This window comes from Rutidosis leptorrhynchoides, chromosome 4, assembly GCF_046630445.1.
Source record: "Rutidosis leptorrhynchoides isolate AG116_Rl617_1_P2 chromosome 4, CSIRO_AGI_Rlap_v1, whole genome shotgun sequence".
In the NCBI taxonomy this organism is placed as follows: Eukaryota; Viridiplantae; Streptophyta; class Magnoliopsida; order Asterales; family Asteraceae; genus Rutidosis; species Rutidosis leptorrhynchoides.
The window spans coordinates 608,136,134-608,161,267 of NC_092336.1; the positions used below are offsets into that span (position 1 = coordinate 608,136,134).

At 34.0% G+C, this 25,134-nt stretch overlaps 3 protein-coding genes across 3 annotated transcripts; all 3 read right to left on the reverse strand.

Moving 5' to 3' along the window:
* Positions 1-1,410: 1,410 nt before the first annotated feature.
* On the reverse strand, positions 1,411-11,247 carry LOC139904015 (uncharacterized). The gene is made up of 13 exons (XM_071885949.1): positions 11,219-11,247; positions 10,824-10,924; positions 10,669-10,730; positions 10,510-10,560; positions 10,399-10,425; positions 10,185-10,289; positions 9,986-10,093; positions 9,842-9,913; positions 9,705-9,755; positions 9,570-9,632; positions 3,493-3,617; positions 3,235-3,379; positions 1,411-2,284 (listed from the first exon to the last, which is right to left on the reverse strand). Exons 2-13 carry the CDS (start codon positions 10,912-10,914, stop codon positions 1,565-1,567), a joined length of 1,620 nt encoding a protein of 539 aa, XP_071742050.1. The 5' UTR covers positions 10,915-10,924; positions 11,219-11,247; the 3' UTR covers positions 1,411-1,564.
* A 1,031-nt stretch (positions 11,248-12,278) lies between these two features.
* On the reverse strand, positions 12,279-16,647 carry LOC139904016 (conserved oligomeric Golgi complex subunit 8-like). Its single transcript, XM_071885950.1, has 11 exons — positions 16,329-16,647; positions 16,029-16,177; positions 15,187-15,264; positions 14,989-15,082; positions 14,701-14,775; positions 14,271-14,567; positions 13,694-13,761; positions 13,550-13,604; positions 13,263-13,401; positions 12,976-13,160; positions 12,279-12,794 (listed from the first exon to the last, which is right to left on the reverse strand). The coding sequence occupies exons 1-11, from the start codon at positions 16,608-16,610 to the stop codon at positions 12,492-12,494; spliced, it is 1,725 nt and encodes a 574-aa protein (XP_071742051.1). The 5' UTR covers positions 16,611-16,647; the 3' UTR covers positions 12,279-12,491.
* Positions 16,648-19,212: 2,565 nt separating this feature from the next.
* On the reverse strand, positions 19,213-22,057 carry LOC139843001 (putative methyltransferase At1g22800, mitochondrial). The gene is made up of 11 exons (XM_071833092.1): positions 21,908-22,057; positions 21,200-21,280; positions 21,028-21,106; positions 20,748-20,889; positions 20,539-20,608; positions 20,247-20,311; positions 20,074-20,152; positions 19,858-19,945; positions 19,665-19,729; positions 19,468-19,557; positions 19,213-19,360 (listed from the first exon to the last, which is right to left on the reverse strand). Exons 1-11 carry the CDS (start codon positions 22,055-22,057, stop codon positions 19,244-19,246), a joined length of 1,026 nt encoding a protein of 341 aa, XP_071689193.1. The 3' UTR covers positions 19,213-19,243.
* Between the last annotated feature and the right edge of the window lie 3,077 nt (positions 22,058-25,134).

The following is a 25,134-nucleotide window of genomic DNA, read 5'->3' on the forward strand; positions in this document are numbered from 1 at the left end:
GAAAAGATAAATACATAAAGATGAAGTGAGCGCATCAATCAAATGTCTGAGACACTTAATCGCAAGAACCTAAACAAATATCTTGTGCAGCAAAGCAACCTGAAGTATATATGCCTGTGTAGCTTTGTATTAACTATGCAAGAATTATACTTCAGTATAAGTTTGAATTATAATTTATAATTATATTTATAATAATAATAATGCAGATCCTTTATCATGGTGAGTAAGTATATTAAAGCATCTTGCGAAGCATATAACCTTTTCTTCTTTTGGTTTCTCATTGATTGCCTTACTATATATATAGTGAATAATGGGATTCTTTTGTGTCATGTTCTCACCCAATCTTCAACTCATCAGTCGCTTTCTCCTACTAAATCGGCCACATATCTTTTCACATTTGTTGTTTATGTATGATCTTGTGCTAGTTTTATATGAATGTTTTTCTTGTCAATTTAGATTTTAAATTAAGATTAAGTTCACGCAGCGACGTTTAATTAGTTGATTTGCAGTTGATCTTAGGTTTTTAACAATATAATTTTGCTCAAGTATTATCACATCTACTTTTGTTTGTGGTGGTACTGTTTCATTGTGTTGGACCCTTTATATTACTGTGCAATTTCAAGAGCAAGTAAGAAACTGATATTTAGCATACTTTTTATAGACTTTCTTGAAAGCAGAAATTTGGGTATATCTTAAGATATTATTCTTTTACCCCTTTCACAACTTGGTAGTATATATGTCATACTTCAAAAGATATGTTTTTCATTTCTAGAAGTTGTGGATTCAACACTCACTTGAAGTAATAGTGAGTAGTAGCGGACCCAGAAATTTTTTCCGACAGGTGTAAAATGTTAAAAATTTAGGAAAAACAAGAAACCGAGTCAAAATGTCGACATTTAGCATATAAATACATCAAACGTTATACCCTGAAAAAATTGGGTCGACAGGGGCGGCCGACCCCGATTGACCCTTCTATGGTCTGCCCCTGGTAGTGAGTACATATATTCGCAATGATTGTATATAGCATTTGTGTTAGATTGTAAGGTAGCCAAAAACTGTAGTTTATAAAGATTCTGTTATATTCTCATTCCATGTATCACTTTTTTGGAATGAATATTATTGACGTGTAGCTTCCCCAGTGCTAAACTTCAAATTTATAAAGATTCTGTTATATTGCTTGCCCTCACCATAAAATCATTTATCATTTTTATTTATTTATTTGGAACTATATATTAAGTTACTTCCTTAAGTTTGATAAGGTTCAACGTCCATAAGTAATAGTCGAGTTAATTAACAGCAACTTCTATAGTAATACAGTTATAATAGTTTATAATATAATCTAGTATCATTACAAGTTTACAACACAGTATTGTGACATAAAGTTAGACTAATTTAGTCATTAATGTCACTAAACCACCTATTTTGAAAAGAATAAAAGTTCACACTTCTTAATTTCCATGTATCTAAACAGAAAACTGTATCATCTCTGTCAAACTTTTTTAGAGGAAAATAAATATTATAGGGGAAACATATAGACTACAACAACAATAAGTAAATAAGATCACTACTTTGTATGAAAGTACATGATGTTTAATGCAGCATTTTCATATTCATCTTCTTTAACTCTACTCGCAAACCAATCGTTGATGATACTACGAGACGGGCTGTCTGTTAGTGTGTCGTTTGGCCATCTATCAACCAACTGAAAACCAAAACCAGATGCAGCCGAAAGTATAGACGCCTCATCAACTCTACGAAAAATATGGCATAAAATAAGTGCAGGTTTCGATCCCTGTTCATCACCTTCGTCCACTGAAATTAACTCTCTTGCAGTTTGAAATAACGGCATAATTGCTTCAGCAACATAAGTTACATCTGTCCCGATTATGACATCAAAACCCTTATTGCCACTTAGTTTTTTAACAGATTCTATATGTTCTTTGTTACCCCAGTATAATTTCTTGACATGTAACTTTGACCGTAAAGATTCTTCAAGATTTGAAGTTACGTTTTCGTTAAGAAGTTGTAATGCTTTTTCGTCTCCGTCTGTGGGGACCACGAGGTGGGCGGTTTTGGTGGCGATCATTGAGCAGATTCCTGCACAGCCGGATCCTAACTCTAATACGTTTTTGCCTGAAACGATAGTTTGGTTTGAAGCAATAACAGAGGCCATGAGTCGAGCTGATTCCCATAGCATTAAACCTGTTGATTTGCAGGTGTGTTGAAACTCTTTCGAAAGCAATTTGATCTTGAAGTTCCAGTCTCGTAACCTGAACTCCGTGATCTGTCACAATGAATTATTGGAATGTACTAATGAATAAGCAGAAACAGTCTCCAAAACTAACGTAACACTCTATTGTAATTCTAAATCGGTTTGGTTTTCGGTTTCCTCAGTTTATTCGGTTCAGTTTGTTCAGGTTTGAAAATTTTGGAGGCAAAACTGAAAACCGGAACTGAAACCAAAACCGAATTCAACCTCAAAACTAAAACCGCGCAACCCAACCGAAAACCAAATTTGAATTCAGGTCGGTTTCGATTAAAACTTAGAAGTTCAAAAAAAATCATAATTTAGCCAATATAATCATCACAATCGATTCTGAATTCGATTTTTGATTCTAAGATCGATTTTTCGTCTATATATATTATTAAATTAATATAGTATTAGTTGAATTCGGTGGTTTCTATTGAACCAAGTTCGAGAAAGTAAAACATAAACCGAATTTAAATTTGAAAATCGAACCGAAACCGAAACCGAATGGAAAACCGACTTAAAATTCGGTTTGTTTGTTTTTTGGTATTCATTGGATTAATCAGTTTGAAACCAAATATTGAACATGCCTAATATTCGTGCTGGTAAATTAGTAATGTGAGTATTGCGTAAATTGTTCGGCTCAATTATAAGTATCTGAATGTTTCGCAGACTTTTTTAAAAAAGAATGGAAGATTGTTTATATGCGACTTCTTTAGCTTTGTTTATATGCGACTTCTTTAGCTCGTGTTAGACTTTTCAACTCCAACTTATTATTAATGATATATCATCAAGAAAAAGGGATAATTATCAGATTATATATTATTAAAACATAACTAAAGAACTTGTAAATATTAACAAAGTATAAAACACACTTTAACGTACACTAACAAAAAAGCTATCGTCATACGAATCGGAACTTTATGTTTTGAAATATCAATAAAATTGCTAATAGTTAATACTTAATAGTCAAAACACATACTGACCTCATCCTTTGGTGAAGAAATGCCAAACATTTCAAATGCAAATCCTTCCGATATGTCTACATCAAATCCATTTTCAGGCTCCTTCGACATTTTATGCATCTCAACATTATCATCATCTAACTGAAAGACAGCTTGGACCCAACGCCTACATTTTCAGAGCAGTAGCAACTCAAAATTCAACATACTCATGTGCAGCTATATTATATGTAATGTACCCAACTACCCACCATAAAATCCTTTAAAATAAAGATTACCTACCGATTCATTACTATCTCACGTGAACGATTTTCAACTTGCTTACAACACACGCCGCATTCTTTAGTTATGAACCCATTTTCTTGAAACAAATTTTTCAAGAATTCCTCAGAGAAATAGAATGCACGCTAAAACATTAAAAGTAACAAAAAACGGTAATAAGAACAAACAAATAAATGTTATAATATATAAATATATATATATAAATGGATAGTCAATTATTGATACACAAAAGTAATATTATTGTATTACCTAAACTTGTAATATTTTTGCTATAAATAGCCATGAATGCAAGCATTAAACTTGCACCATTTCTCACACTTACAAAGTGTTTCTTTCTTTTTCTCCATTATCATCTTTGTTCTTACACTTCATTATTAGTATTCTTAATCAAGAATCAAATCACTAAAGGTAGTTATAAGCCTAATGAATTATAACATCAAGAATCAAACCACTAAAGGTAGTTATAAGCCTACTGAATTATAACACGTTATCAGCACGATAATCTTAATACTAATTATGGTTGGCTCTGCCACCTAAATGATATATGGTCGGTTATACCACCTGAATAATATATGGTCGACACTGTCGTCTAATTATCATTTATGTTACTAACATTTATATTTCAATTATCTAACATTTATATGGCCGACACTGTCGCCTAATTATCATTTATGTTACTAACATTTATATTTCTATTATCTAACATTTATATGGCCGACACTGTCGCCTAATTATCATTTATGTTTACTAATATTTATATTTATGTTATATAACATTTATTAATGATTGCTTACATATGGTCGACACTATCACCTACTTATCATTTATGTTATATTAAATTTATGTTTAATGTTTATATACTTATGAATATAAAGTGACTATAATTTATCATGTTGTTTGTTTTAATAGAAAATGTCGAATCTGGAAAAGCTTAAATTTACTCCTTTAGAATCAACTGGAAACAACTACATGCCATGGGTTATAAAAATAAAAATGCATCTTAAATCAATGGGCATTCTTGAAGCCATAAATGAAAACAACACTTGTTCTGAAAAAGAACAAGCAACGGCATGTTGCTTTATTCATCAACATATTGATGAATGCTTACAAAATAATTATGTGACTGTAGAAGATCCCCATGTTTTATGGGAAGGTCTCAAAAGCAGATTCAATAATCAAAGAGAAATTTTACTTCCAGCTGCTATGGAACAATGGAGAACATTAAGGTTCCAAGACTTTAAGAAAGTAAATGAATATAGCTCAGCTCTGTATAATACATGTTCACAACTTAAATTCTGTGGACATGAAATAAGTGATGCAGACATGATGGAGAAAACTTTCTCCACAATGAATGCTGCAAACATCACAGTGCAAAGAAATTTGAGAATGCTAAAGTTCAAAACATATCCTGAACTTAATTCATATCTCTTAGTTGCAGAGCAAAATGATGAGCTATTAATGAAAAATCAGCAATCCCGTCCTACTGGTACACTTGCAATCCCTGAAGCAAATACTGCAAATAATTATAAACAGGGACAAGGACGCGGGCAAGGTCGTGGTTATAATAACCATCACCATCATCATGCCAAAAGCCATAACTATGGTAGAAACCATCCTTATGGTAATGGTAATGGGCGAGGACGTGGTCGTGGTCGTGGTGGTCAAAGAAATAATAATCCACGAAAATATAAATATCAACCACAAAACAAGCCCACTAAACAAGATGTTGAAGAAAATTCTTCTAAAAATTCTGAAGAATCTTGCTACAGATGTGGTAGAATGGGCCACTGGGCTAATACTTGCCGAACATCTAAACATCTTGTTAAGATGTATCAGGATTCGCTGAAAGATAAAGAAAAGGAAGTAAACTTTGTGGATAACGTCGATCCAACAGTCACTGAGAAACCATCTGATTTATATGAAGATTTCTTGAATGTTTAAGTTGTGTGTCTTTCAAAAAATAAACGATTTAATATCGTCTGTCTTTGTCATTATGTTTGCTAAATGTTTCAGTACTATCTATTTGCGTTTAAAATATTGTGTAATATTAATGTACTCACTATTTATTTCTTATATATGAAGTTCAATATGAATTTTGCTGGAATACAACATCAATCAAGTGGTGGAGATCTCTGTATAGCAGACAGTGGAACTACACACACTATACTTAAATCCGAGAAATATTTTATTGATCTAAAACCAACGGAATGAACTATACATACAATATCAGGACCTGCTAACTTGATAAAAGGGATAGGAAAGGCAAATTTCATAATACCAAATGGTACAAAATTTTTAATAAATGATGCCTTATTTTCTCCCAAGTCAAGCAGAAATTTATTGAGTTTCTCCGACATATACCTTAACGGGTATGATTATCAGTCAGTGACAACAGAAAATGAGAAATATTTAAGTATCACTGACAAGAGTCATGTGGTTGAAAAACTGCCAAGACTTAGTTCTGGATTACATTATACACATATAAATGTACCAGAAATACATATGGTAGTTAACGAAAAATATATTGATCCTGGTGTATTCAGTTTATGGCATAACAGATTAGGCCATCCAGGATCAACAATGATGAAAAGGATTATTGAATGTACGCATGGACATCCACTAAAGGATAGAAAAATCCATCATGATACAATGGTTCCATGTACATCTTGCTCTCTTGGAAAATTGATAACTAGACCCTCACCACTTAAGGTTGAGAAAGAATCACCAATGTTTCTTGAAAGAATTCAAGGTGATATATGTGGACCAATTCATCCACCATGTGGACCATTTAGATATTTCATGGTTCTAATAGACGCATCTAGCAGATGGTCTCATGTTTGTCTGTTATAAGCCGTAATGTGGCATTTGCAAAATTTCTTGCCCAAATTATTAAATTGAGAGCTCATTTTCCTGATTACACCATTAAAAGGGTGAGACTTGATAATGCTGGTGAATTTACATCTCAAGCATTTAATGACTATTGCATGTCTATAGGAATTGTTGTTGAACATTCTGTTGCTCATGTGCATACACAAAATGGTTTAGCCGAGTCATTGATTAAACGTTTACAGTTAATCGCTAGACCATTGATAATGAGAACAAAACTCCCTGTATCTATATGGGGTCATGCAATTTTACATGCTGCTGCATTGATTCGCATCAGACCAAGTGCAAGTCATAAATATTCCCCCCTACAACTTGCTTTTGGTCAAGAGCCAAATATTTCCCATCTTAGAACATTTGGTTGTGCAGTGTATGTTCCAATTGCGACACCACAACGTACAAAAATGGGTCCTCAAAGGAGGTTGGGAATATATGTTGGATATGAAACATCTTCAATATTAAGGTATATTGAACCTATGACAGGTGACGTTTTTACAGCACGTTTTGCTGATTGTCATTTTAATGAAACATTGTTCCCTAGATTAGGGGGAGAAATGAAAAATAAAGAAAATGATGTTTCATGGTGTGAACCTCAATTAAAGTATCTTGATCCTCGCACAAAAGAATGCGAGACAGAAGTTCAAAAGATAATGCATATACAAGAACTTGCAAATCAATTGCCTGATGCATTTACAGATACAAAAACGGTGACAAAATCATATATACCAGCAGTAAATACTCCAGCTCGAATTGAAATTCCAAAAGCTGGCAATAACGTCACTCATGAATCTTTGCCACGTCAGAAACGTGGAAGACCAATTGGTTCAAAGGATAAAAATCCTCGAAAAAGAAAATCAGCTGATAATGAAGTAAAAGAAAGTGTTCAAGAAGAACCACAAATCAGTACTCCTACTGCAGAGGAGATTGATGATGTCAATACAGAAATTGCAATCAATTATGCATATTCAAAAATATTATGGAACCGATATGAAATGAAAAATCTTGATGAGAAATTTTCATTTAATGTTGCATATGATATCATGAATAATGATGATGATCCAGAACCAACATCTATGGTTGAATGTCAAAATAGACATGATTGGGCTCAATGGAAAGAAGCAATACGAGCTGAATTAGAATCACTCAATAAAAGAAAAGTTTTCGGATCCATCATTCTCACTCCTAAAGATGTGAAACCTGTAGGATACAGATGGATTTTTGTCCGAAAAAGAAATGAGAAAAATGAAGTTACAAGGTATAAAGCTAGACTTGTAGCTCAAGGTTTTTCTCAAAGACCGGGAATTGATTATGAAGAAACTTATTCCCCTGTTATGGATGCAATTACTTTTAGGTACTTAATCAGCCTGGCAGTTTCTAAAAATTTAGAAATGCATCTCATGGATGTTGTGACTGCTTACCTATATGGATCACTTGATAGTGATATATATATGAAGATACCTGAAGGATTTAAGGTACCAGAAGCATCAAATGCAAAACCCAAAGAAATGTATTCGATTAAATTACAAAGATCTTTATATGGGTTAAAACAATCGGGACGTATGTGGTATAACCGATTAAGTGATTACTTGATAAGCAAAGGGTATACAAATAACCTTACTTGCCCTTGTGTTTTCATTAAGAAAACAACATCCGGATGTGTGATCATAGCTGTTTATGTTGATGATCTTAACATCATAGGTACAAATAAAGAGATCTATGAAGTCATTCAACTTCTAAAGAAAGAATTTGAAATGAAAGATCTCGGAAAAACCAAGTATTGCCTTGGTTTACAAATTGAGCATATGCCTAATGGTTTACTTGTACATCAAACAACATATACTGAAAAGATTTTGAAACGTTTCAATATGGACAAGGCAAAACCATTAAGTACTCCTATGGTTGTTAGATCACTCAATGTTGAAACTGATCCATTTCGTCCATGTGAAGATTATGAAGATATTCTTGGACCAGAAGTACCATATCTTAGTGCAATTGGAGCTCTTATGTATCTTACAAATTGTACAAGACCTGACATTTCTTTTGCAGTTAATTTGTTGGCAAGGTTCAGCTCTGCTCCTGCCAAAAGACACTGGAATGGGATCAAACACATATTTCGATACCTTCGAGGAACTACTGATTTAGGATTATTTTATTCTAACGAATCAAAACAAGATTTGGTTGGTTATGCTGATGCAGGTTATTTATCTGATCCACATAAAGCTAAATCTCAAACTGAATATGTATTCCTAAATGGAGGTACTGCAATATCATGGCGTTCTCAAAAACAAACACTTGTTGCTACATCATCAAATCATGCCGAAGTGATTGCATTACATGAAGCTACTCGGGAATGTTTTTGGTTGAGATCAATGACACAAATCATTACTAATTCTTGTGGACTAGAACGCGATAAAAGTCCAACAATTATCTATGAAGATAATGCAGCTTGCATAGCACAGATGAAAGAAGGGTATATCAAAAGTGACCGAACCAAACACATACCTCCTAGATTCTTCTCATACACTCAAAATCTCATTAAGGACAACGAGATTGAAATGAGATATGTTCAAACCAGCAAAAACTCTGCTGATCTTTTCACGAAAGCACTTCCAACTGCTATTTTCAGAACACACGTTCATAACATTGGCATGAGACATGTTCAAAAGATGTAACAACCGAAGCGATGTCTACTTGAGGGGGAGTCAACTCCATGCTGCACTCTTTTTCCCTTAGCTAAAGTTTTTCCCACTGGGTTTTCTTTAGCAAGGTTTTTAACGAGGCAGTAACTTACAGTTGATCTTCAACAAACAAAATTGCTATCCAAGGGGGAGTGTTATAATATATAAATATATATATATAAATGGATAGTCAATTATTGATACACAAAAGTAATATTATTGTATTACCTAAACTTGTGATATTTTTGCTATAAATAGCCATGAATGCAAGCATTAAACTTGCACCATTTCTCACACTTACAAAGTGTTTCTTTCTTTCTCTCCATTATCATCTTTGTTCTTACACTTCATTATTAGTATTCTTAATCAAGAATCAAATCACTAAAGGTAGTTATAAGCCTACTGAATTATAACATCAAGAATCAAACCACTAAAGGTAGTTATAAGCCTACTGAATTATAACAATAAATAAATAAAAGCTAGAACTTGGAAAAAGAACATGTCCCTGGAACTTACTGTTCCGTCACCTCTGACAAAAAAATTCTCACTGATCTTTTGATCCTTACACGTAAGCCTTTCCTGCAAAAAACGTAAAATATATATAAAACAAAAATAATACAGTTTGATAATTTAAAGCTGTGAAAGTCAAACCTGCGCAAGATCTCCCGTAGCATAGTCACGGAATAACACATAACCGTTTGGCTGCATACGAGAAAAGTTTGTAGCTTTAGTGTAATTAAATTCTCAATATTGTAAATCATTATACAAAAAGCATGAACATTTCTTACTTTCAAAATCTTTTTGATGTTTTGCAGTACACGAGGCATTTTTTCAGGCGATACTGCAGATAAGACAAATATCTGCTTAACAAGTTAGTCAAACATAACCTTGACCCCAGAAACAAAAGGTTCTAAAAAGTTTAAACGCAATACCATCGTTACAATGTCAACAGAAGACGGTGGTACATGGTTGACCAGTTCATCACTAGTTAAATCACATGCAAATGCATTTATCTTTGATTCTTCAAAGTCTTTATGTGCCTTTAGCAAATAAAAGCCAACAAACACATCAATAGCACAATTCATATATATGCAACATATAAATCCTTAAAAATCTTAAAGAACAGACAACCTTGACCAAGTCAACTGCACGAGGCGAGAAGTCGCACGCATGGATAAATATACCAGGGTACGTGGCAACTAAAGGAAAGATGGTGTTTCCTGCTCCACATCCAACCTACGAATCAAAGTAGGTAAACATTATTCCAAACAATTTTTAGTTAAATTTACTTCTATAGCATTTGCATTTAACATAATATGTATTAAAAACATAATCTAATATTCACCTCTAGTATGACTTTTTCTTCTCCTTCCTGAAAATAAAATAGATGTTTCAGACTGTTAAAATAGATGCACCCTTAATATAAGAGTTGAAAGTAAATACTTTATAGACTCACAGAAAAATAGTCGCCCCATTCTTTATCCAAGTAATGTCGATCCTTGAAGAACTGAAAATTTTGGGTTCACACAAATATCACATCAACAATAATAATCATCATAAACGAAAAGGAGTCATAGCAATGTACATGTTAAATGAAGGAAAAAGCAAAACTAACGCGATCTTGATGACGTTTGTAAAATACATCCCAATATTTCTTAGCATCCTTTTCATATTTAGCTGCAAAAAAAAAAAAAAAAACATTTCAAAATCGAGAATTGAATTAATTTTGGTAACCAAAATGTATAATCATATATGCATATGAACGTGTACCTTTCCAGAAAGGCGTTACTTCATTATTTGGTGTAGCATATATTTGTATCTTCAGTTTTGTTTCAATGCTATTGGAGGCATCAGAAGCCATTCACAAAGTACTGTACTGTTAACAAATTCAAAGTTCATAATGAAATTTAGGTTCATGAGATTATACAAAAACAAAAAAAAGGGATTCATCACAAAAATGGCAGCATAACAATAAAAAGAAACTTTTTCTTATCACAGTGCATATTTCATTATGCATCAAGAATGAATAAAATCGATCAATTGTAGAATAAACAAAATCAATGGAATTTGAGAAAACTGTGTCATGTGAAACGGAAACAGATAGTAGATACACCGAAATCGAATGAAATAACAAGGAAAAGAAAACTTAATTTAAGAGAACTTACGTTGTTAGGATGCTCAAAGTAGAATCTGGTTTTTGAGATTTGAGGGTTTTAGAAAGATTAGGTTTTAATTAATTAAACTATGTTTTACACTTTGCGCCCTTATACTTTTAAATGATGTTTAATAAGGGTTCAAGGTATTTGTAGATTATAAAATCATTTTTGAGATTTGAGGGTTTTAGAAAGATTAGGTTTTAATTAATTAAACTATGTTTTACACTTTGCGCCCTTATACTTTTAAATGATGTTTAATAAGGGTTCAAGGTTTATATCAGAAATCACCGATGATCATTATACTTTTTTTTCATCATGGATGGTTCATGTGGTTTGCATTTTGAATCACTTATAGTCCCCATGGTGCATATCCACAAGGACCATACGGAAAAAGGCACGGAGACCACCGATGATTTCTAATATAAAGCTCAGGAACCATTCGTATTATTTTATCTTTTGTCTATTTAAAGATTTGTTGCATCCGGTTGAACTTATTATTTCGGAATTGAGATTCTCTGAAGTTATATTTTAACTTGATTGATCAAGTTTGTGATTGTTGTGAACTTGATGAAATACAAAAATTAAATAAATTAAAAACTAAAACAATTGTTCCCTACATTTTATTTCACAAAAATCATAACATGACCTATCAAGTTATGTAATAAATTGAGAGAATCCTAATCCGTTATTTAGTGCCAAACAAAATCAAAAGTACGTATAATTTAAGAAAAGTTCAATCGCTTAATTTATATAACTTATATATTTTTGATTACTTAGGTGAACTTATTAGTATATTTGGAACAGTTTTGGAGGTTAATTTGATTTCTTGCTTACCACCAAATGATCTTACGTTCACACAAATCACACAAAAGGAGAGTATTTTTGTTTATTTCGGTGAATTTTTAGTTTATTTGGTACAGTTTCTAAGGTTAATTGATTTCTTGCTTACCACTAAATGATCTTACAGTCTCACAAAAGGAGAGGATCCATACACAACTAACCTTTAGCCATACACAATCAAATATGCTTAATAATGTTGTATAGTATAGTACAATACATTAAAATACCGACTAGAATGCAGAACATGAGACAATTCCAGTTCCGAATACGTTTTTATCATAGATTAGATTATATTACCCCTCAACCAAAAAAATACCTTGATTTCGAGAACGAAACACTAACACAAAGAGAGACTAACCATGAAAAACAATAATGTAACATTTGTTATGACTGCGATTTTTGTTTATAATACAAACTATAAAATATAAAGGGTATCTAGGATTTATTCTTCGTTTTCTTTTTCATGGGTTGCAGAATTCGTGTTGTCCAGGTTATCTTCCTCAACAGCATTACTACTTTCTGTTTCTTTGACATCCGTCACTGAACCATTTTCAACTGTGGATGTATTACCATTCTCTGTTGCATTCTTTGTCTCGGTATTTTGAACCCTCTTTGGTAATTGTCTAGCTGAAGATGTAGCCAAAAGACGAGTGAGCCCCTCAAACAAGTAATTTCCATCTGTGATTAGGGAAGATCCTCCAGGGTAACAACGTCCAAAGCATGTAGCACAATGTGGATAAGCAACCTAAATCATATTTTCCCATAAACACAAAAATACACTTTAGCTTCTGAGGTCATAAAAGTCTTAAGAAAATTCTGAATACTGTGGAAGTAGAACTAGAAGCAGCAATTTAGACCCACTTGTACAAAATTTACCCGTTATCGAACCCACCCATTTTGCCTCCTCTAGTTTTGTAGTTATTTACCTCAATAAATGATCGGCACAGAGACAGGAAAAGGACGGATTCATTCTCCCGAAGCACCCTGGTGGTATTGTACCTCAGTAGCGAATCAGAAACCGTGCGAAGCCCTTTCACTAATTCTTGCGCAAGGATATGTTTCAAACTTATTGGAGCACATGGGCGTAACTCGTTCATTGCAGCAGACACACCTGATACCACAAGTCACCGGAAAAGTACATTAAGGATGACAATATAATTATAGAAGGACCCGTAACAAAACCTTTAATATGGTAAACTATTACTACACTTACCATTGACAAAAACAGCAAGAGGTGGATGCTCCATTAAATTTGGAGGTGGAGTGACATCGTCCTGACTTTCTTCACCATAGCTATTGGATGAGAAGCCGACTGCTGGTAATGGGACCCATCGATGAGAATCCAAAACCAACTGTAACCAATAGAATAAATTTTAAACATGATGATGCATTGAAGACTCGCAGCATATATTGCTATGCAGTGTTTGAACAGATGTTACATCATGCCAATGAACATAAAGAAAGAAAGGCCAAATAAAGAACGAAAAGATGCAAATGTACCTGGAAATTCTCCACCGCTGTACTCATATTTTTTGAAAATAAGTTTAAGACAGCCCTGCCAAAGTGACAAAAGTTAAAGATGTGCACTTTATGATCCATGAGCAGAAATGAATATGGAAAAGAAAAGGGTTAACTGTAACTTACTCTTCAAATAGAGGTGGAAGCAAGCCCCGAAAATCCAATCCAACCCAGCCAAGCCCCATGGCACAATACTGTGAAGAACATAGTAGATCAATATTATATTTAAGCCAAAAAATAACAGAAAAATACACACTTTAAAAGTTAAATCGCATATATGATCTATCTCCAACTGATATTTCAAGCATGTATCTGAAAAATAATAGATGGGACAAAGAATCATTAGCAGGGGCACGTAAATGGCATACATGTTAACTTCTCGTTAACGTATATGAGTGTACCACTAAGATTAGTCATCAGTAACATTCAGATTACTTCAAAAAGCACTACAATCCAATGTAAAGAACATGATATGTGGTATTGAACTATAGAAAGTTAACTTCCTTAGACATCGATTTCGTGTATGAAAATAAAATAAGATTGTTTACCATATAAGGAGAAATGGGATTACCAATCCCTAAGATTTAGAATTGAAATTGCTTTCTTAAGTCACTGAAATATAAACAAAAACTAAAGAGCAAACAGCGACAGTGTGAAGGCATTTCTAAGGAAGTAAAGATAAAAACTGATGTCTAAAACTTACCATGCACTGGTCCAATATATTGGACAAAGAACCGCCTTCAGTTATCTTTGGGAGCATGATTTTGAGAGTTTTAAGGTGAGAGGCAATCTGATGCATGGCCCAGCTGAAGAGAAGTCCGCCATCATAATTCTCTTCACTTCCAGATGTATCATCGGCGAATATGGCACGATATTGGTTAACAACATCAAAAAGATGCGACCTAAGACAGTTTATCGTCCCTTTAAGGTAGTCATAAGCATTTTTCTGGTCTAAGTCATCAAGAATCCCAGATAACCACGACTCTCTGCACCTTAGGAACTGTCTCATCAAGTAGTTGTCAAAGCAGGTAGATGAGTTAGGCATGTTGAAATAGATTATATCAAAGTGACACCATGTAGACCTCTGAATTGAGTGAATATTTAGTTATATACAATAAATGAAGTACGCATACCTGTAAGCGCATCTCATACTCACTGTATACTCCTATCCGTCGTAGATATCCGATAATACGAAGACATTCTGGTAACTGCAATATAGAGGCCTTTCAGAAACTCTATAACACAATAAGGCTTGAAATTCATGAAGGAAGCATGAACTAACATGAGAACACAACTTGGTTATTTATTACTAGAGGAATTATACATTAATATCATTATTATTACCACCAATATCATAATCTACTTTCAAATGTTAAAATCAATCAAAATAGAAAGTGTTTGTTGGGTTACCACAAACTTGCCTGGATATTTGTTCTTAGCTTTTGGAGAAGCTGTAAAAGCAAAGACTGGGTTGTCTGCCGAACTTCAGTAGCTAGTGCTTGAATGACTGGTATTCTTCATGAACACATAACAGACATAGAGAAATAGAAATGATAAGTTCACAAGCCGTTATACCACTGATATGAAGGTGACAGCTACGAAGATGACGATATAGTTACCTTGGATGCATGGTTGACAGTTTGCTAACATATGCTTCCAAGTCTAGAGCTTCATCATAATTTCCATTCCTCACACACCTGCAGAAACTTACGGTTTTATGATTCTGAGCAAGTCTAGGATACCATACACAATTGGTTGTAAATGAGAAAAGATGGCTCATAAGAATCAATCTGATGGTTTAAGTGACTATTCTCATTGCTACAATAATAGAAACATTAACGACTAATCTATCCTTCAAGATAATTATAAACATTGATATCATGAAAAGTGGTAAGGTCCTTATTATAAACATTGAATAATAGAAATGATTGGTAAGCATAATTGATATGCCTAAAAAGCAACAAGAAAATATGATGGTGGCATGTAAATCAAGAAAGGGTATGAAAAGAGAAAAACTATGTAACCATGAGTGTAATCAAATGGATTAGGAATACTTAGGTTACTAATTTAGGCTTATGTATCATTACACTTTTTTAAAACGGCGGTTAGGAGTCGCTGACGGGGGGTGTGAACACGATGTCGAAACGCACCCACCTGATCATTACACACCCATTACCCTTTGTCAGATTATATATTACTTGGATACTGCTAGGCCTAGGGATAATTCAAACTAACAAAGTAACAGCCCCAATACTATATACAAGACGAAAAGCACAAACATTTCAACTTTCATGTTACTATTCTGCTAGTTCCATCTGATCTGAATGTGATTCATGTAAAGCTCATGCATTTCATACGTATACCATACACTATAAACAGGTATTCATATACTTGGCTCATTCAATTACAGTTTTAGGCCTTATAAACAGTACCAGCTAGTTCAAATCTTAGCATAACATACGTGTCCATAAGCTGAGGAATTTCAAGTAAATCCAGCAAAGTACTATGATTTGCAAGCAATGTTTGGTTCATCTTTTGCTTCTCCAAAATCTTTTCTGCAGAATCAATGAACTCAGCGCAGCCTGATGTTAGCTTTGGGACCTCTGCAATCTGCACAAAAAAGAATCTATGATTGATTGCCCAATTTAACTCTAACAACATATAAAGTACTTAAGCAGAGTTAATAACAATTTCAATTTCAATTTCGTATAAAAAATACTCCTGAATGCTGATTAAGATTAATTTATATAGAGCAAATTACCATAGATTCGAGGTGTTTATCAATTGACGAGACTTCATGACGAATCGAAACCAAAGCATCGGCCGCAGAAATAAACGCGCGGTAGTTATTAACCGCAACTTCCTGCATCTGTCTCCGAATTCGTTCGGCATCGACCCGTAGAAGCTCCGGTTCCTTGTGTAATCGATCGAGAGTGAATGAAAGTAGTTCGGATACGTACGGTTGTTGAGAAACGGAAGCTAACGGTAACAGTTCCGCCATTGTCGCTGATGATTCGTCGGCGATTGGACTTCCGGTATCCATTTTTGTTAAATCGGACCCTGTTAGCTTGTTTTACGATTCAAATCAGATACACAGAGATCTGTGTCCTTTTTACAGTCTATGGTGATGTTTTTAATTTGAAGCATTGGCCTGTATAGTCCCTCAGGTTTATGTTATTCCGTATGAGTCCCTTGTCCCGTCTTTTATTTATTGTGTGACTGGGAGCATATCAACTAGTTGTCGTTGGTAGCTAATCGCTCGTCATTCGTTCAATTGGTCACCATCTTTTTTTGTCGTTCTTATCGTTGTTCTTTATTGGGTTTATTTTTCTTATGTTTTTGCTTTAGTGGCTAGATATCCATGTTTGGTTCGAGCTTATTTTGTTAGATTCTCTTGTTTTAAGCTCGGTTTTCGTTTTGGTTGTACGTTTGCTTGGAGCTTCAATTTTGTTGAAGTCTCTTGTTTTATATAAGTTCCGTTTTTAAGCAGGAAAAAAAAACTCACTATCGGATGTCAATTTCATAACGTGGGGGTTATAACTGATTAGTGAGTGGTTGTAACTATGGTGGTATTAAGGTTTGAATCCATAACCTTCTACTTTTTATATTTTTATAATAAGATGTCTCACTCATTACCAACTGAGATGTGCGTCACTAGTTAAGTCATTTGACAGATAGATCGCAAACAGGAATGCACATATTCAATCATATACATAAACATATTTTGCCGGTTTTTGCAAGTGGTGCGGATAAATGATCAGTAGAGATTGCATTGGTTAATCCAGACATACTGAAAAAGATAGTCATACTGAAAAAGATAGTCAATACTATAAAGGTATAAAATCTTGATTATCGTCAAGTTCAACTCAGTAAATAGTGCATCATTCTTTTTAAATAATATATATATCATATGTCTAAGAACTTGTAAATAAGTAAATTGCTTAAATTTGTTATTGAGCAATTTCAACAATTGCGAATTTGTAAGTTGTTGCAATCATTTCGAAACTATATTCATGAATGGATTTTGTAATTTATCATCATTCATTCATTCTTTTGTCACTTAAACTTAAAATGTTAAACTAACATAACGAAGAATCTCTTACAAAAGATATGATCTTGTTAATTATCGAACAAAGTAAGGACTCTCTTCTATCACGCTTGTTTCTAGAAACCATAATATGATTATCATGATTATACATGATTATCACTCAATCACTAGAAAAATGTGTAACATAGAACATATACTAACAACGTTACAACCCACAAATAACTTATTGAAAGACAACTAGCTGCATTTGAATCATACATGTAATATGGATACGGATCTGGGAAACTATTTTGTCCCAAACCACCTCCGCCGCCACCACCTGAACCAGCCGCAGGATTTGATGGGAAGTACATGAATCTTGGAGATGGTGGACGCCCATTGTTACCACCCGATGAGACATAACTTGGTGGTGGAAATGTGTTTTCTAGCGGTGGAGTTGTAGGAAACGTTGGTGAATCAAAATAGTAAAAGCGTGGTGGTGGTGGAGCTTTGTGGACTGGAGTCGTTGGAGACTTTGGTGGCTTGGATGGAACATTTGGTGAATACGTTGGTGGTGGTTTATATATGATGGTAGTTGGAGATGGCGGTGGTTTAATGGTGACAGTAGTTGGTGATGGTGGTGTTATGGTAGTAGAAGAAGGTGGAGATGAACATACGGGAGTGCAAGTTCCGCAAAGTGAATTTGAAATGTCGTCGGCCGATGATGTAAGCACTAAACTAGCAAAAATAAAGAAGAAACAAAACCATTTAGTAGTGAAGAAGAGTTGCTCCATTTTGTATGAAGTATTGGTGTAGTTTTTATGTGATATAGGAAGAGTGATGCTTCAGAAACTTGTGATGGTTTGGTGTATCATGACTTTATATATGTTTTAGACTTTGGGTTAAACATAAAAATAAAGATACTATTGCATTCAAATTTCTTATTTAAACAAATTTCATCTTTTTGGGCAATCATTAAAAGTGTTGTTCTGTTTGCTGCAAATTCTTGTAGTCTTGTTGAAGAAAAATAAATAGATTCCGAATTCGAAATTAGAATGATTACTTTAGGTTATGTTTCTTTTCTTTTTTACAGATTATGGGGATTGAGTGATGCTTTATTTTTCTTTTTCTGATACCTTTCTCTCTACACAATCAAACTTTTGCTATTTAAGTTGTGTGTTACATGTTTGCTGTAAAGTGACATTTTGGTTTAGACTCTTGTATGTTAACCTTTTATCGTGAGACATCGATTTCATTTATGAAATTTTTTTGTCATACATCACATCTAAAAATTTTGATGCTTCGACGTTCAAACATCACAATTACCAAAAAATGGATTGTGATTAGTAGCTTAATCTAAAATTGGCAAAATGAAAAGGTACAATGAGATAACATAAACTCTACTATCAATACACTACATACTCCGTACTTCTTTCTTGAAACGATGACATGAGGTACAAAATAAACTCAACTAACAATATTGTCTCACTTATTGACTGTTGTACAATCAAACCTTTATGTTGGTTTCTTTTTCAAACAGTATTAATGGTTTCACATCACGGCGCTGTTTCTTGATGTCGGACATGGTTTTCAGATATTTTTGGAACCAATAAAAACGCCCATTTATTGTTACACGAACCTGATGTTTTTCATGAAGTTTGACCCCCAAATTCCTTCTGGATGTCTTTGAAAGATACAGTAGCAGATCCACGTCGTTTAGCCTTCTGCTGAGACTCATGTTCCTTCCACCCAGTCATGTATATCACCTGCCCAGAACACGTAACAAAATACTAAATACATTAAAAGAGGAAACGAAAAAAAATGTAAAGCCAGTATTAATAGTATATGGTATCAAAGATTTATTAAGAATCACCTGAAAAGTTGCAGGGATGGTGCCATCTTCTGCTGCAAACATCGACTCGTAAACAGCTGCTGTGGCTAGTGCTGTGTCCCTTTTCAAGAACTAGAGCCATCCAAGCAAAAGGTTAACAAATTTAAAGACGAGATAAACTTTAATAAAATTGGATACGAAATAGGGAAGAAACGAGACAATTTTAAGGATGGTCTTACTTTGACTCTGTTTACAAGAGCATTAGTTTCACCCATTGCCCGCAAATGTTCTATTAGCTCCAGAGCTAAACATGAAAAGGATTAACGAAATGACATTGAGTTACTACAAACTAATATGATGTTTGATTCAATTTAAAAGATCATTACAACTTTCATGACAAAAATTAAGTTGAATCTTAGAGAAAATGCTCACCACTATTATATCTAACCTGATATTCATCAACATCGACCCCCGGAAGAGTGAAACCGGCCCTAGTCAACAGATTTCCCGCATCTCGCACCTATGTAAGTTAACAAAGCGGTAAGCTAAAGCCACCACAATGGCACAATGGGAATTTCAACCCAACCAGATATTGTATTAAAGCTGTATTAAATTAATGCAGTAAAATAGATGTGAACAGATTATTACTTGTGCTAATGGTGATATTCGTGGACTCACACCACCCTCACGCTCCATGTGTGCTATAGTGCAAGCAATTCTCAACTCTCTACATACAACTGATTACAATCAGACACAACATCCCGAAATATACTTTCATTTTTTAAATACAATATATAAAATATACAATATATAAAACTAACTTTAGTGTTTCTCCGCCAAAAATTGCCCCCAAAAACAAGCCATCTGGTTTCAATGCCAACCTACTCTGTAAACATTTATGATGCATCAGTTAATCAGCATTATCTTGTAATCATTATGTTCTGTGAAATATATGATTCTCCAAACTTATTAAGCCTCTGTATGCATATATGAGACTAATTTACACATTCTGTCCCGTTACCCAATTTTGCCACCTCTAGTCTAGTATAATATATAAATAAATATGACAAATTCAACACAATAACAGTAACATAGCACCTCGAGAAGACTGACCTGTATCATTGCTCCAGGAAGATCATTAGTCCAGTGAAGGCTCAAGCAACTTAAAACTAAATCAACAGAACTTAACACCAACAAATAACATAACAATCAAGTTAATGAAAGCTTAAAAACCAAGACTTATGATATCTGAGTCATAAAGATTGTAAGACGTCATATATTAATCAGAGCACATGATTCCATGAAAGGTTAATCAGACATACTTTTCTTTTATAGGTAGAAATTCTTCATCGCCAACCAAAAAAGAAGTTTCAATATTATCGCTAGCAAAATCTTTTTCAGCATCTTTACACAACTTCACCATCTCGTCTGATGAATCCATCATAATTAGTTTTTCTATGCCACCTGAAATATCAGAAAATTATCTTACAGATGGCATCACATTTAAATATTCAATAACTACAAATACATTAATTTAAAATAACACATTTATATAAGCATGAATGAAAAACAAACACAAACTAGGTTTATTTTTAGTCTCACCACGCCCACGTAACGAACGCCTAATTGCTTCCAAGGAACCACCCAAACATAACGTAGTAGGAAATGTCTTCTTGACATCCTACAAAATGAAAAATGATAAGTGAATAACATGTAAAGATTATTTTATAAATACAGGCGTATAGGGACATATAAATTAAAGGAATCATGCAACCTCTAAGCGATCAAGAAGGTTATCTGCCACAGTATTGACCAACGAATCTTTCCGATTTATCAACCATGCGGCCCGATCACGCTGCCATGAAATGAGAATAACTTTACAACCCGAAACTATTATCCAGAACAACCGAAATGAGATAAACAACGCAAATGTAGCAACGCCAGGTCGAATCAAGAACCAAATAATTGAAGTTTCTCTCTGAAATACTTAAATCTCAAAACTGACTTGACACAAACCGGAAATGCATACACTAATTCCAAATTAATTGTAGTAAACTATCCAAATAACTTGGAATCCTGAACCGTTGCTATTTTACTAAGAGCTTCGAAATCCAAACTCATTACATCATAACAGTAATACATTGTGTTTTGAAAACAACCTGCTGCATTATACATAACAAATTTTGGAACTTAAAAAAAAAGGGGGACTTTCAATTGGCAATATAAATTTGGGGATCCTGTCAAATTTGTTCCAATAAAGAAGCTAAATCTACTTCAAACATCACATTAACAGCCAAAAAATTCAAGAATATAGTTGGTGTTTAATTTGTACCAAAACCTTCATCAACTTCTAATTTTATTTAGGGAGAAATTGACTCAAGTATCACATATAGACAGCATATGAGCATAGATATACATGTGTATACATACAGAATGCAGAAGTAATTAATTAATAAGTAAAATGAGAGATTGAGGTTTTAACTTGTTTGCGTTTGAGATGGCGATCAAAGATTAGAACTTTAGAGCTCTCAACATTGTCATATCCGTCCCCAGTGCAATATGATCGTGTTTTTCTCGTAAAATTGCTTCGTAATGAAACTAGGGTTCCATTTAGCTTTCTACTACAGTTCATTTTTTGGAATCTGATGATTATGAAATTGGTAGTGCAGTTCCGGTGATAGACAACAACCACGTCACCTGCACAGTGGCTAAACTAGAATTTTTTTTACCGGGCAAAAAAAATTTTAAATAGTGGTAATTTTTTTGAACAAAATTGAAGATTTTGGGGCAAAAGTTGGAGAATTTTTGGCAAAATTTGAAGATTTTGGGGTAAAAGTTGGAGAATTTTTGGCAAAATTTGAAGGTTTTGAGGCAAAATATGTAGGTTTTGAGGCAAAAAAAAATCCACCAGGTCAAAGTCGAAAAACCCAAAATTTTTACACTGAAAAAAAATCCACTGGAGCCAGCCACCCCCTTGCCCTACACACTTTCGCCCCTGGTTGTAGGAGGCCTCACCGAGTGTTTATTCTTGAGTAGCGCCGTCTTAAAAGTTAGACCGCGTCCATTTTCATGTGTGTACTTGAAAATGGACACCTTCAAAATCATTTAAATGAAGTCTAGTTTGTCTATTTTATTTTAAAAGACATGGATCAATACTACAACAACAATAGACTAAATCTCACATGTGTGAGGTATGTATAGGTCATAGGTGAGATGTAGACAATTCTTCCTTATCCTAGAATAAAGAGACATCATTGATCAATAACGAAATAGAATAATTTAAAGAAAGTCGAATATGACATGGATCAATAACGAAACAGAATAATTTAAAGAGAAGAATAGAACCCACCGCGGTGTCAGGACAATGGGAGATGGGAGGGAGACGGTGGAATCGACGATACGGCGGGGCAGTGTTTTAGCCCGTCAATTTGCACGACAGTGAAATCGACGTCAGGTACCTAGTGCTTTTATTTTAGTTCTATCTTAAAGTATTTTATACGGAGTAGTATCTAAAGTACACCGGTATTTAATAAAGGGCGTTTATATTTAAGTTTTAAATAATTGAACGCATGTCGTTGATAATCATGATCAGATAATCGATTATTGAAAAATAATTTGTAAATTAATAATGTTTGAATTTAATTATGTTGTTTGATGTCGCAATAATCAGATAATCAATTAATTTATAGTGAATAAATAAAATGGCTAAAATGGACATGACATTAAATGAATAAAGTTACAACATAAAGAAATTATGTTTTTTCACATGTATTAAACGGTAATTGGGTAATTTTTGTGAGTTAGAATATAATTGTGTTTTGCTACTGTAGCGACCCGACAAAATTGTCATTGACGGCGCAGTTAACTTAGGTCCCGTTACGTAGTCATAGTCCCTCAATGAGACGCGTTTGACCAAAATTATGTCGCATTTATTTGAAACGTATATGACTTGCAAAGTTTTAAGTTGTCAAACGGTTCGACAATAAGTTTAAGTTTACAAAAGTTATAAAGTATAAATGAAATGACTTGCGACATAATATAAGTTGAAAATCACGGTTTGCTATAAATAGCGTAAGTATGTATGCTTTAAGTTGAATCCAAAGGTGCTATCACTAGCGTATGCATGTATGCTTGACCCCACGCAAGTAATCAAAGTGTGCGGAAGCATGTATCATGTAGCCAAGTATGAACCTGAGAAACATATAGAAAACTGTCAACGAAAAACGTTGGTGAAAGCATAGGTGTATTTGTAAACGTTGTTTTTGAACCACAAGATTTTGTATTTCCATAACGTTGATTATCTAAATCGTTTGCATTCCAAGAGTACGGTCGCGAGCACCCAATTATCAAACTTAACTGTTTTGTACCCTGTTACATAGTGTTAGAACATACACTATACTCGAAAATATATTTCATCCGCTAACGGTAGCGAACCGTCCGAATGAGGGCTCGTCAAGCCCATGTGATCACATAACATAAGTTCACGTTTACACCCTGCAAGTGTAACTAATGATAATTGAATTGAGGCTTTTTGTTCTAACTCGCTGTGGAATGTTTGTTTTCGTACTTGTGTTCAAAGCATAAAAGTATGATACGTATATGTTTCTCATCCCATAGTTTAAAGAGTAAAAGTTGTTGAAAAGGTGGGACTATGATCTCACCGTAGTTGCATGCCAAAGTACTTGTAATTAAACGTTGTGCAATTAAAGTTGCTTAGGCTTGACCTAAACAAATAAGTCGTATCAATTACTGGTTACGACACAAGGTCGGTCGAAATGTGTTCAATTAGTCCTATGGCTCGTTACGACTCGATTGTATATAGCCTGTGAATCACGTTGTCAAGTTTCATGCAAGATATAAGTATAAAAGCACGTTAAAATGATTACATAAGTGTTTGGTCAAGTTTGACTAAAAGTCAAACTTGGTCAAAGTCAAAGTCAAATTCAACGGGGTCGGGTCGGCTATCCGAAAATTTTTCTAAGTTATATAATCATATATGAGCATGTTGGCCAAGTTTCATGTTAATCGGAGGTGCGTAGCATAGTTAGAATTTTTCGTATAAATGTAAAGTTGATCAGTCCCCAAACACGCCTAATGCCGCGCCACGACTGGGGAGGGCCGCTCCGCGACACTCAACGTGAGCTGGTGCCTGGGTCGTTTCAAATGTCTAAGTCTCAAACCCAATTTCATTCAAACACAATTAACGAACCGTAAACACTTAAAACACGTATCTTACATCGTTGGAAAGGTATTTTGACAAGGAATACAACTAAACTCGTATCATCAAACAATCACATCGTTTTAAATGACCAAATCCTCGTCGAATGATCGTTAAAAGTTCATCATTCAAGTTTCAAGTTCGTAAAACGCATTTCATGATTCGGGAACTTACTACACATATCTAATATGCCGTTTCGTATGTAATTACGCATACAATACAACTAAACACTTTCCAACAACATTGCGAAGCATTTAATGCATCAAAAGTTCGTTTTAAAAATCTATCAAACCCTAACCAAGAATCACAAAATCAATAATCATGTTAATGTAAGGTTTTCATGTCATCCAACATACTAAAACGAAGCTAATGACGCTAGTAACACATTTAACACAAAAGGTTTAACATCTAACAACATTTAATCAATCAAAATCAAAGATTAAACTAACCCATTTCAAGTGTTCATGCTAGTTACACCAAATAACAAGATC

Coding starts and splice junctions, on each gene's coding strand:
- LOC139904015 (XM_071885949.1), bottom strand. CDS start 10,914: ATGGCTTCTGATGCCTCCAATAGCATTGAAACAAAACTGAAGATACAA. Junction 10,094..10,184: donor GTGCAGTTGACTTGGTCAAG/GTTGTCTGTTCT, acceptor TATTTGCTAAAG/GCACATAAAGACTTTGAAGA. Junction 3,380..3,492: donor CGTGAGATAGTAATGAATCG/GTAGGTAATCTT, acceptor CTGAAAATGTAG/GCGTTGGGTCCAAGCTGTCT.
- LOC139904016 (XM_071885950.1), bottom strand. CDS start 16,610: ATGGATACCGGAAGTCCAATCGCCGACGAATCATCAGCGACAATGGCG. Junction 16,178..16,328: donor ATAAACACCTCGAATCTATG/GTAATTTGCTCT, acceptor TTTTTTGTGCAG/ATTGCAGAGGTCCCAAAGCT. Junction 14,568..14,700: donor AGTATGAGATGCGCTTACAG/GTATGCGTACTT, acceptor TTGATGAGACAG/TTCCTAAGGTGCAGAGAGTC.
- LOC139843001 (XM_071833092.1), bottom strand. CDS start 22,057: ATGAACTGTAGTAGAAAGCTAAATGGAACCCTAGTTTCATTACGAAGC. Junction 20,609..20,747: donor TTTCTACCTATAAAAGAAAA/GTATGTCTGATT, acceptor GTTGGTGTTAAG/TTCTGTTGATTTAGTTTTAA. Junction 19,558..19,664: donor CTCTTGTAAACAGAGTCAAA/GTAAGACCATCC, acceptor GGATGGCTCTAG/TTCTTGAAAAGGGACACAGC.